Here is a 13,680-nt window from a genome sequence, read left to right as displayed (position 1 = left end):
TATTAAAAGCAATTAACTACGTACTTATTTCAAAAATTAACACGTATCAAGGTTGATTCGATTTTGAATAGTAATTATTACGTACTGTTAAAGGCAATTAAGAATGTAGTTAATGGCTTGAAAACGTCGTTAATGACAATTAAAAACTTGAAAGTCGAATATTTTCGTATAGGAATTACTTTTAATTGCTTTTATGCATTATGCACTAACCACTCTACCAATTACTACCTATTAAAAGCAATTATGACGTACTTATTTCAAAAAATAACACGTATCAAGGTTGATTCGATTTTGAATAGTAATTATGACGTAGTGTTAATGGCAATCAAGAACGTAGTTAATGGCAATTAAAAACTTTTGAATAGTAATTATTACCAATAGAAAACTATGATTAATAATCACATTTGAAACTAACGAAGAGAATTGCCAATTACCTATTTAAATACCACTTAGTTGTGCTAATACAGCCATTCTCGACTTTAAGCAAAATTAAGCAAATATAACTCTTTCTTGCACTTGCTAATATGAAAAACATTTTCACCCCCATTTCAGCTGAGACAGGTGGAAAGAAGGATTTAAAGTTGATTGTCCGTGTGGCCCATATATGGCTGATCCGTGATAAGGAAAATCCAGACGATATCATCTTCATGAACATGATATTGGTTGATGAGAAGGTATATTATATAAATCGATTGTATAAATAAATGATCTTTTTTTCAAGTTGCCACTACGATAACATATACTATGGTTTATGTTAATGACATGTTATTTTTTGTTTAGCGAGGACGGATCCATGCCACTGTTCATAAGTTCCTGGTGCCAACGATTCAAGGAATGGTTGAAGAAGGAGGAACATATAAGCTAGAGAATGTCATGATAGGATTTAATGGGGGGAATTACAAACTCTTGCCACACAAGCACAAACTTATTATGGAATTGGTGTAAGGCTTGAATCAAGTTTCAAATGAGTCAATTTTTGTTTGTTTTATTTGTAATGACTATTAACAAGAGTACTTTAAGAGATGAGTTGAATACATAAAAAAAAAAAAAAGTTGATGATAACCAATGATGAATGTGAAAATATTAATGTCACTTCAAATATCGTTTTTAAAGTATTTCGTAATGTATGATATCTAATGTAAAATGTACGGTTTTCAAACTATATATTAATGTCAAGATGAGATGATTAATGTAATACATTTTTATCATGTGAATATTTCATATTTTTATTATTATTATGATATAACTAATTCGTACATATTTTAGTCGGTGGGACCCGTGCGGAGCACGGGTCGATGGTCTAGTTTTACAAAAGGTTTATGTGAGTTGGCCCGTGAAAATCTCGACCAACTCAAGAGAGATTAACACATTGGTAGCCAGGGTTAAATCTACGATTGAGTAAATTTTTAATAATTGAACTAACTAACAATCATTGATATGATTTTTTTTTTGACGAAAATCATTGATATGATTCATCGTTTGAAAAAAACAGCTTTAAAAACTTTTAAAATAAAGTTAAATATTTTTACTAATTAAATAATTTTTTTTGACAGGGCTAATTTAATAATTATGTTTAATTGAAAGTTTAAAAGATACTTCTTTTTGGCATAAATTGAATATCTTTCGTGCTCAACTGCATAAACTATATCTTCCAAAAAATAAAAATAAAAACCTACACAAACTATATATTTATACTAACAATGAATTTTTTGAACAAAATATATTAGTCAGTTGTTATATATTTTTTTTAAGGATAGTTAGATGTTATATTAAATATTTACTTCTCATCCGATTTTAACTTAGGACCTCCAACTATTTTATTTTTATCTCAAATCAGTTGAACCAACCCCAACAATTAATATGAATTAAAATACTATATAAAGTAGGATTTAAAAATAATGCATTACCGTCCCGTAAGTGTAGCTCAGTTAGTAGCTACTAAGGATAATTTGTGCAAGGGCCGGGGTTCGAACCTCGGATTTCCCACTTCTCCACACATAACGTGTATGAATTTAGCCATTAGGCTACTTGACAAAAAAAAAACATTACCTTTTTTTGACAATTTAGTAGTAACATTTTTTTTTGAAGGGAGAATTATTAACATGTTTACTTATATTTTTCCCCTAAAAAAAAAGTTTACTTATATTTTTTTAGATCACATGTTTACTTATATTTTAAACATTCTTAGTTGGTAGGGACAATGCATAATATATGCAAGTCCGAGATTCAAAACCCCACACCACAACAAAAAATCAATTAAAGTTAAAACGAAACAATGCAAAATAGTATTTTTAATCTCGAGGAATTTTATAGATAGACTCCCTAAAAAAGTGATTTTATAGATTTCCTTAAAGAGAAGGAAATTTAATACGTATGATTAATATGGAGATTTTTAGGGTGTGTTTGGTTGTGAGAAGAAAATAAGAAGAAAGAAAGAGGTGAGAGAGAGTAAGGGAAGAGAGAAAGAAGTGAGAAATAGAGTTGATTTGAGGTATTGTTTGGTACAAGCGAGAGGGAAGAGAAATAGAGAAGAGAGAAGTGTTGATTATTTTTGAAAGTACAAGAATGTCCTTGAAAAAAATCCTCTCATCAAATTATTTTATTTTTATTTTAATTCAATTAATTAATTAATTGAAATACCTCAATTATTAAACTGGATTTATTTTATTTTCTCTTAATTTTAATTTAATCAATAAAATAATTAATAGTTTATTAATATTAATTAATGAACCCAAGAAAGAAAGAAAAAAGACACGCAATATATAATAACAACAACATAGGATCAAGTTACATCACAAATTAAAGGGCATAATGGTAAAAATAAGAAAACCAGCTCTTTCCCATGCCTTTCTTCGCTGCTCTGGAGAGAAGAAAAAACATGTGGGCCCCGCCTCTGATTTGTCTCTCTTCTCTCTTTCATGCGTGTGCCAAACAAGAGAAATTGCTAGTTTCTCTGCTATCTCTCTCTTTGATATCTCTCTCTTCAGCATTTCTCTTCTACCAAACAAAGGCTTAATGAGAATTTTTAACTTTATCAAAAAAGAGAATTTTTAATGTAATAGTTGACTTGGTTAATTTTCTGTTATGGACGCAACTTATTTTGACCGGAAATACTGTATAGAGGTACAATTTACTCGGCAAGTTTTATGAGTAGATAAAAAATAAATAAAGGATAGGGCCAACCAAGCAAGTACATGTACAATTGTTTGATTTTATTGAATCTGGAATCAAATCCCACACGTTTATTTTCAACACAAAATAAAATTCTTCACACGTTAAATTTATTTTCCCCTATTTTTCCTATAAATAGAGAAGCCAAAAGCATTGTATAATTCATATTCTTATTCTTATACATATACATGTTAATGTTATCCCTAATTTTCATGCAATAATCTCTCCCTTACTTCACTTACTCATATAAAGACTCTCTTCCTACTCATCTTTTTTCAATCCAAACCACCATTCTTTTTTCTATTCCTCCCTTTCTTGTTACCAATTATCTAAATCTCTCCTATTTCTCAATTCTAAAATTAAATAGAAATAAATAAGGAAAAGCTTCTTCGTACCTCAACATCAACATCAATATTATTCATCATGGTATCTCTCTCTCGTTCTTTCTGTATAATTGATTATCTTATTATCCGTAATTAGTTTTCCTAATGTTTGTTATTTTTTCCTTAATTTTGTTTTGCAGGCGAGTGAAATTGACATCAAATACGAAGAGGTATGATTAACACTTAAACCAACATCTTTTTTTGTAGAATAAGACATAATCATCGTAACATGTTACATGTTTATTATAGGACTTTATCTTAATCAAAAGAAACGGAATCATCGTGACATGATTATTAATTTATTAGGCATGGTTCTGTTTTTTATTTTATTCAGGATTTCGTATTGAATTCACGAGGAATGAAGCTATTGGCAACCAGTTGGATTCCTGCAAACGAAAATCCAAAAGCATTAATCTTCATGTGTCATGGATATGCCATGGAATGCAGCATCACCATGGACAGTAAGTAATTTAATTTTTCCTTTTTTCTCTTTTATTATATGATATCATGGTTATATTATATGTGAATATATATTGAATTGAATGAATTATTATATAGGCACTGCAAGAAGACTAGCAAATGGTGGATATGCAGTATATGGTATAGATTATGAAGGACATGGAAAATCATATGGGTTACCTGGTCTTGTTAAGAATTTTGATACAATCATTGATGATTGTTTCCACCATTTTAGCAGCATATGTGGTCAGCATCTTCTCTTTCTCTTTTCAATTCATTCAATTCAATGTCTGCCATTAAATTCAACTTTTTATGCTTTTTCTATCTATGTATTATATTATTCAAACCCCATGACATAGTAGCTTATTTGTCCTTGGCTAAATAAGATATGAATGGTGACTCATAATTAATAATGATATAATTTAACGAATCTTTTATTTTTTAATGAAATTAAAAAAAAAAAAAACAGAAAAGCCAGAGAATAAGAAGAAGATGAGGTATTTGTTAGGAGAATCAATGGGAGGAGCTGTGGCTCTGCTTTTGCACCGGAAAAAGCCAGAATATTGGGACGGTGCTATTTTGGCTGCACCAATGTGCAAGGTTAGCTTTGCTTTTTCATTTTTGTTCTTATTCTATGCAAATCATTTTGCCACATCATATACTATAGTGTGCACCATACATACTATTCTTTCATTATTAGAAAAAACAGAATTTTGAAACCGTGTTTGCACGTTTCTTTCTTTTGTTTATTTGTCCACACATATTTGTTGTTCCATCACATATACAGTAATAAGTAGTACAGCGCACATCAAATTTGGACCCAAACATTATTATCCAATAGAGTAATGATATTTTGACATCCATTTGATGACAACTTTGTTGACAACCTTATTTTTCTCACTTCTTATTGGTCAAAAACAATGGAGAGAGAAAAAGGAAGAGAGAGGATAACAACATCATGTGAGTATGAGAGAGAAAGTTGTCCAAAAATTATCAAAAAGTAGTTGTCAAAATATCATTTCTCTATCTAATAATCTCTCTATAGCATCAGTTCAACTCCATAGACATTAGATTATAATCTCATTTATATAATTTTAAAATAAACAAATATAGTTAAAATCAAATATTTTGATTGATATAACGATTACAATTGATTGAGTGTATACTTTTTTCACACTATCAATACATATAAATTAATTTCATTCAACATTATATGTAAACATGTCCATCACAATTAAACATAAAGATATACTCCCTCCGTCCCGTTTTATCTGAACCAGTTTGGTTTTTCACACAGATTAAGAAAAATGTATAAATAAAGGAGAAAGTTGAATATATTGTATTGGGAATGATGAAAGTAGTATTAATTAGAGTTAAATTGTATTGGGAATGATGAAAGTTGTATTGAAAATTGAAATGACTCAGTTATTTTGGGACACTTTTTTTTAGAAAATGGGTCAGATATTCCGGGACGGAGGGAGTAGTATCTTTGAAAAGTATCTCATAACTTATTTCACATTTTTCTTGTTGTATACTTGAATATGGAGGGGTGTATTTTCTACGTGGCTGTTTGTTTTCATGTTGAAATCAAAGTAAACTCACATTTAGGTCAACGTTATATTTTGTAGCTTCTTGAATTTCACGTTGCACATGCTTTGAGATGCGAGAATTTAGACGCAGAAGTTATTCCAAACATGCTATACATATTTCATCATTTACATGATCTTGTCACGGTTGAGATTAATATATTCTTGCTTCTTAGTCTAATCTTCAACATCGATCACTATAAAAAACAATCTATGAGAAAAAGATTCTTTCCTATCACATGAGACTCCAAATCTCAGCCCTTGATTTAATAGGTGAAATGGAGACTTTGAGCTAAAAAAAAAAAAGGAGAGACGTGGTTTTAAGACCATCCACAACTGAACACCCTAAATTGAGTGCTTAAATTGAATTCATATGTCCACATCACTCATTTTACCGTAATACTTAATAGACACCAATTTTCTGCAACCCAACACCTTAAAAGAAATTATTAAATAGGTCTCACAAATAATTTTATATCATTACATTTCAACAAAATTTATTTATTTTATTAAGATTTATTAAAGGGACCCATGCAAAATGAAGACAGAGAGGGTGCTTCCATAGTCACCCTTCTCCATAACCACCCATGTATTATACTCCACACAATGAGGTGCCTATTTAATATGGTGCTAAATAGGTGAAGCACCCACCATTGTGGATGGTCTAAGGGTACACATTTTTCATCCTGAGAAGAAAATCTGAGGATATGATCATGCACTCCACTAGGGTGTGAGAGATATACATGAGGAAGTAAGTGACAATTATTTTTATTCAAAAAAGGAACAAATACAAAGGGAGACATATGTGATAGTGTGATACTCCCTCCGGTCTTTATTATAAGAAAAAGTTGAATTTTTAGGTTCATAGAATAATTAATGTATCTTATTGTAAATATGAACTAGATACATCACTTACACAATGAACCAAAAAAGTCAATTGTTTCTTATAATAAGGACCGGAGGGAGTAGTATAGAGGTACAATTTACTCGGCAAGTTTTATGAGTAGATAAAAAATAAATAAAAGAATATATATAAACCTATCAATCAATAAGAAAAGAAGAGACAAAACCTATCAATCAATGTAAAAGAATATCTAAGAAATAATAGGGTGAGAAATAGTGTTCCCATATTTCACATGTGTGTCTGAGAATTGAGATGGGAGGCGCATAAACTAAAAATATATAAAAACTAGTATATCAAGATTTTATTTTAAATGCCCATTTATATATAAACTTTTAGGAAGTAACCTATAAAACCTAGTCTAATTGATTTCCAATTTAATGAAAAAGTTTTTTTTTTTTCAAAGTGCATAGTAATCTCTAATTTTAAACTAACAACTAGTTAATAAGCTTATGTAAATAAAATAAAAATATTAGAAATTGTTTTTTCTTTATAAATAACCTTACGTCAAAATTTAAATATGAATGTCAAGAATATATTAATATTAATTTTAGTTGATTAGTTAAAGCAATATAATTCAATTCAATGGTGACCTGTTCGAAAATAATCATACAATGGACCCATAAAATACTAATCTTCTACTATGATAATGAGAAGGCCTCTGACTTTTGGGCATAGAGTGCTCCTTCGTTATCTCAATATCACGTCACATCTAGAAAACTTTGCCTTCAGAAAGTGACTTATTAATTTTTAGTAAAAGTCACGCAATTTGAATAAAGTCACACGGTTGATAATCAATTGATTCAAACAATAATCATAATAAAAAAAAGAAAGGAAAATTACACTGATCTCCCCTGATGTCTCTTTTAATGACACAAATATCCTCTCTAATTTTATAATAGACATTTACCTCCCCTGAGTTCTTTTAAAATACTAGATTTTAGACCCGTGCGATGCACGGGAAGTTGATTATCTCATTGACAGATAAATGTGGTAGTTGATCATGAAATGGATAATAGTTGTTGTTGAGCATGAGTTAATGCTTCGAAAAGATGATGACAACAACAACAACCAAACATTATCCCATTAAGTGGGCTTGACTACACGGATTGAAGTAAGTCATATTGTTCTATCATAAACCATATTTAAATTCAACTCATTAATCTATAAACATTTCCTGATAGTTTCTCTTATAGTTCTTCTAGGTCTTCCTATACCTCTTGTAATATGACTATCCTCTATTTGATCTACTCTTCTTACTATAGAATCTACATGTTTTCTCTATACATGTTCAAACCACCCCAACTATCCCTACAATGTTGCCATTTCTAATCTTATCCCATCTAATATCACCACACATCCAACGCAACATCCCCATCTCCACACACTTACTTTATTCTCGTGTTGGTTCTTAACCGCCAATATTTTGTTCCATAAAACATCTTTGTTCTGACAACTGTCTGGTATTTTTTCATTTCAACTTAAACGGCACGTTTGTATAACAAAAAACACATGAGGCTCTTCTACATTTCAACCATCCAACTTGAATACAATGAATTACATCTGATTTTATTTCTCCATTATTTTGTACTATGAAACCCAAGATTTTTTTTGTTGAAAGAATGAACCCAAAATATCTAAACTGTGTAACTTGTATGATATGATATCTAACTTTCACCTCTAAGTTTGAACTACTTCGTCTTTTGTTGAAGTTACATTACATATACCATGTCTTGCTTCTACTCAAACAAAAGTCTTACGCTTCTAAGACTTGACTCCAGGTCTCCTACACCCTATTCAATTCCTGCCTCGACTCTCCAATTAAGACTACATCATCTACAAAACCCATACATATTAGTGCTAGCTATTGGATGTGTTTTATAAGTACATCCAAAACTAATGTAAAAAGATAATGGATTAAGGTTGACCCTTGGTCCAATCCTTGTAATGAAAAATACATTGATAGGGATTAGGGTCGACCCTTGGTCCAATCCTTGTTATGAAAAAAAAATCACTGATAATAGTTCCAATAGACAAATCCTAAAACCCCCGAAGTAATTTAGACTTCAAGAACATTTTTGGGGTCCAAAAAGATGTCTAAAAGACTTCAGAACTTTTATAAATAAGATAAGATATGTGAATTATAAAGAAACAGCAAAAAATTAGAAAAGAAATGCAGATCAACTTTTTCGGCTCCAAAAAGTTGTCTAAGAGACTTAAGACCTTTTATAAATAAGATTTTTTGCTCCAAAAAGTTGTTCAAAAGACTTAAGACCTTTTATAAATAAGATACACGATCATTTTCTAAAAATATAAATAAACAGCAAAAAATTAGGAAGGAAAAGTGCAACAACATTTTTGGCTCCAAAAAGTTGTCCAAAAGACTTAAGACCTTTTATAAATAAGATTACACCCCTTTTCATTTAACACCGTTAGTTAATATTCTGTTAGAAATTAAAATAGTACTGTCTTTTTTATGATGGCAGTCTTTTCTGTACCAAAGGATTGAATATTTCTGCCATTGTTGTAAGCTTTTCAATTTTTACTTTTTTTCTTTCCTTATTTCAAATCTCAATTGATGAAAAAACCCGTAAGAAACCTGCAGAATCTTATTTCCATGTGAGCAAGTTGCATAAAAAATTATTACCATTATTTGGTTTTTGTTTTGACCGAACCAATTATGAACCGCACCCTATTTTTTTATCCAAATAACATGGAACATAATTGCACAAAAAAAAATTGAGTGGATGAGAAACATCATCGTATAATAGGAAGGGACAGTTAAAGAACACAATAGATAAATAAAATCAGCTGTAGCGAACAAAAAGATGGGAATTAAAGATACCCAATTCGTTGTGTGATTCGTCTATGGTTGATGTTGGTGTTATTTCTTTGGAGGAAACTGAAAAGCCAGGTATAAATTTTGGACTCTGACTGTTCCTGGGAAAGAAAAAGAGTGAGGAAAGATGTGATATCAAATTTTTAACGGATCCTAAACTGCTGCTAACGGCAGGGGAGGTCTTTGTCAAGTGAGAAAATAGAGGGGAGGTTAGTAACATATACATAAAATTTTGGGGAGGTGAGTGTATTTTCCCAAAAAAAAAATTAATTCTGATTTTATTTCATATATAAATAACAATTAGATTAGATCTATGAAAGTCTATTCTTACAAGTGATTATTATTATAAGTACTACTCAACCCATTATTACTCTCAAAATACACCTTCATTTCATCGTTGATGTACTTGCTAAACGGAATTGTTTATGTTTAATGCAGTTGTTTGGTTCAGTGTAATGCCTTCTTTTTACGACTGAGTTTAATGAATAATTTTTGACAAGAGTTAAATGAATAATTTATGCATGGTTGCTTACTATATAATAATTTCTATATTATAAAGTTTTGTTAGTGTATCATGCATGATTAAGCATATTTTTGCATTGACATGTCACGTGAAAGCGATTACAAGTAGTTGTATTAACATTAATGAAATAAAATGTGCAGATTGCAGATGACATAAAACCAAACGCATTTGTGATGCGTATATTGAGTGCACTAAGCAAAGTTGCTCCCACATGGCAAATAGTCCCAACCCAAGATATCATTGACGTTGCATTCAAAGTCCCCGAAGTCAGACAACAGGTATATATATATACATGTACATCTTAACAAATTAATCATAGAGCTTACAGTATTAATAGTGTTCCTCAAAAAAAGTATTAATAGTGTTGTCAATATATTCACACATGTTATAGATTTATATATTGAAGGTTTTTATTTATGAATTGCAGATTAGGGCAAATCAATACTGCTTCAAAGGTAAACCTCGTTTGAGAACAGGTTATGAACTTAGCAGGGTTGCTACACAAATTGAGGAAACACTGAATGAAGTTTCACTTCCTTTTTTGATTTTACATGGTGAGGAAGATAGAGTGACTGATCCATCAGTGAGCAAACAATTACATGAAGTGGCCTCAAGCAAAGATAAGACACTGAAATTATACCCTGGAATGTGGCATGGTTTATTGTATGGTGAGCCACCAGAAAATTTGGAGATTGTATTCAAAGACATTTTTAATTGGATAGAGGAAAGATCTCAATATGGTAATTCAAGATTAGAGAGAGAACAGAAACAACAAAATGAAGAGTCTCCTAAGTAATCAGAATCAGAGACATCTCTTGCATCTTTGTAATTTTGAATATTATTCTCTTGTGTTTTGTTCATTGAAAGCCCGTGTAAATTTTACATTAATTTATTTTATAAATTTTTTAAAAATATAAATTTTGTAAAGGAGCTATTTTCTTTGGTTTTATTTTAGCCCAGTCTCTGATTTTATCCTATCTTTATATTTTTACATTGTATAAGCTATGATATGTATGACTCTTGTTTTATAACGCATAGATGTCTCCGTGAGCTTAGCTCAGTTGGTAAAGACAATGCATAATATATGCAAGATCTGGGGTTCGAACTTCGGACACCACCAAAAAAATAACGCATAGGTGAAATTTGAAAATCGTGTAGTCTTAATTTTTTTTAGGGGATAGTCCTAAAACTTGTCTATGTATTTCATAAGCACACAATTATTATTTATTATAGTAGTTGTAAGAAATTTGTCTGTATTTTCACCTTATTATTTTCACACTAATTTGAGCCTCTTCATTTTTTTTTTTAAAGATTTGGAGCCTCTTTAACGGTTAAACTAACTTATAAATATGATGTAATGGAAAAAATCAATTGTCATTATTTAATTTTTTTTAAGTAGTTTAGTTTTTTTCTTCTAATGGATAAACTAGCTATAAATATGAAATGGAAAAAAATCAATTAATAATATTCATTTTTTTCCAAGTAATAGCTAGTTTTTTTTTTTCAAATATGATAATAATAAGGATAAAATTAAAAGAAAAATTTATAAGTTAATTGAATTACCTATCAAAATAAACTATAATCTAGTAAAAACAAACCATAAGCTCGAGAAAAAAATGTTATCAAACAAATCTTTTTTCTGTCAAATGAACATAATCTATAATGTGTTGATATTGACAAGCTGGGCCATATATGACTTTCATTGTTAATTTCTTCTATATAAACCAAATCGATTGCCATATAACCCAATCCAATCAACTCCACCTCCGTGGATCAACGAGAAAATGCAGAATTTGTCCACACATATTTAATTGATGACGTTCTATTATACCAGTGACCAAGTATGCACACTATTGAAAGAATCTAACGTCCCGTGAGTAATTAAAAAAACAAAAGACAATGTCAATATTCAGGAAAGAAAATAACTTTTCAACTTCTTATCTAATTGCTAGAGTAAAATATAACTTGTTATTATGAAAAATTGTTCTATAAACCAATGACCAAATATACACACTAATGAAAGAATCTAATGTCGCGTGAGTAATTAAAAAAGAACAAAAGACGATGTCAATAATCATGAAAGAACATTTAAATTTTGTTGAAACAACTTGAACATCTTACTGAAAAAGCATGTTAGGCATAGATTAGTGACCAACAACGAGCATAAAGCATTCGTCAATTCAAAACTCTCGACTTCTTGTTGTCCCAAAGCAACATGAAATGCTCTGTTGTTAATATCAAACCATATCAATATTTGACCAACGCTGAATTTCCCCCTTGTTAAAAAATGATATGTTGGCCTTTGAAGCTCTGATATAAAATTACACCTATAAGTATTGCTTACCCTCATGAAATTAAACCAAGAAAAGTAAAGAACAATAACAATAGAATTAAGAAATAAAGCAAACATTGGCAAAATTAAAAGTTCTGTTTTAGGGGAGAAACTGTTAACTACATAATTAATCTAACAATTTAATCATTAATTGTTTTAGTATGAAATATAGAGAAATAAGACTGTTGGATTGCCTCAAAAAGTTGTAAGTAAAACCTTATTTTTGAAAAGTAGTGCTTCCTATCATTATTCAATAAAACATAATCCCTAGAGATGCTCAACCAGATTCGTACATTCTTGTGAAAATACAAGGAAAAAATCAGGAAAATTGGAGAAGTCATTTTGCATTCAAATGATAAATACTCAACAAGTTGTATGTATATATAGACAGTAAAAGAAATCAACCTCAATTGGTTTTCAAAAATTCCATGCGTGCTCATTTTGAAAATTGGTTTATTTACTACAATTAGGGCATTTTATTATTACTACTTGTTGCTAATAGTAAACAGTAATCTTTATTATCAAAAATAGGGTTTTACTTTTACGTCTTGTCGTGTAGTATGGAATTAGGAAAATAATGCGTTCAATTCAAAATCTATGTTAGATTCTGTTTATTAAGCCAATAGTCGTATTTATTTATATGCTTGCTATATATGTAAATCTGCTATATATATCTTGTCTCTTAGTTATTTTTTGATGGAATTTATATCTACTCTTGTGAAGACATAGTTCACAGGTGAAAAATATTTGGTTGAAACCCCCGTTGTGAATGGAGAAGTAATAAAGTCAAACCTATATAAGGTGAAGCCTAAAGGAAGCAAGAGCCACATGAGGAAATTCAAAAAAGTTTCAAATGTCATCAAAGGATCCAAACCATACTAACCTTCAAATTTATTTTCTTCCTCTTGTTCTTCAAGACCCAGACTTTGAGCAACAAAATCTAACTCCTTCACAACAAACAAAAAGGTAGAAAAGACAAAGGAAAGATGCAAAAGCTTTATGCGCACATGATGTACTGAATGCCAAAATAGCTAAACATGGAATTTGAAACTTATAAAAAAAAAAATTGATACTTGATCTTAAAATCGAAGAAGAATATATTTTTAAGATCATTCTAATTATATCGAAAAAAGACTATGATCTTAAAATATTATTTATTCTGAAGAGACGTAAATAATTGAAGGGACTATGCTCTTAAGACCATTCTTAATTCCGAAGGGACAATATACTGAAAAGAGATTCTGGTCTCAAGAACACTCTTAATTCCGAAGGGACAGAAAAAGGAGATGAGGAGAAGAATAGCTCGTTAACACAGGCTGGGGGAGAAGAGAGAAAGAGATCTCAACAACTCAATAGAACTCTTTGGTGTGTAGAATGCACTATGTGAGCTCTCTATTTATAAAGAAAATTCACAATTAATAAGTGAGAAACTTTGGGAACAAGTAATATATTATTTCTTTGGCATTAAGTAATTCACATATTTCTT

General features: G+C 30.1%; 1 protein-coding gene across 1 annotated transcript; it reads left to right on the top strand.

The window, feature by feature from the left end:
• Nucleotides 1-3,335: 3,335 nt before the first annotated feature.
• Nucleotides 3,336-10,811, top strand: LOC146959387 (caffeoylshikimate esterase-like). Its single transcript, XM_085740927.1, has 7 exons — nt 3,336-3,597; nt 3,695-3,724; nt 3,889-4,015; nt 4,113-4,259; nt 4,483-4,613; nt 10,003-10,140; nt 10,290-10,811. Exons 1-7 carry the CDS (start codon nt 3,595-3,597, stop codon nt 10,656-10,658), a joined length of 945 nt encoding a protein of 314 aa, XP_085597053.1. The 5' UTR covers nt 3,336-3,594; the 3' UTR covers nt 10,659-10,811.
• The last annotated feature ends 2,869 nt before the right edge of the window (nt 10,812-13,680 follow it).

Source organism: Medicago sativa, chromosome 1 (assembly GCF_051527215.1).
Source record: "Medicago sativa cultivar Bolivia chromosome 1, Bolivia_mono, whole genome shotgun sequence".
Taxonomy (NCBI): domain Eukaryota; kingdom Viridiplantae; phylum Streptophyta; class Magnoliopsida; order Fabales; family Fabaceae; genus Medicago; species Medicago sativa.
This window is presented reverse-complemented; position numbering and strand designations above follow the sequence as displayed.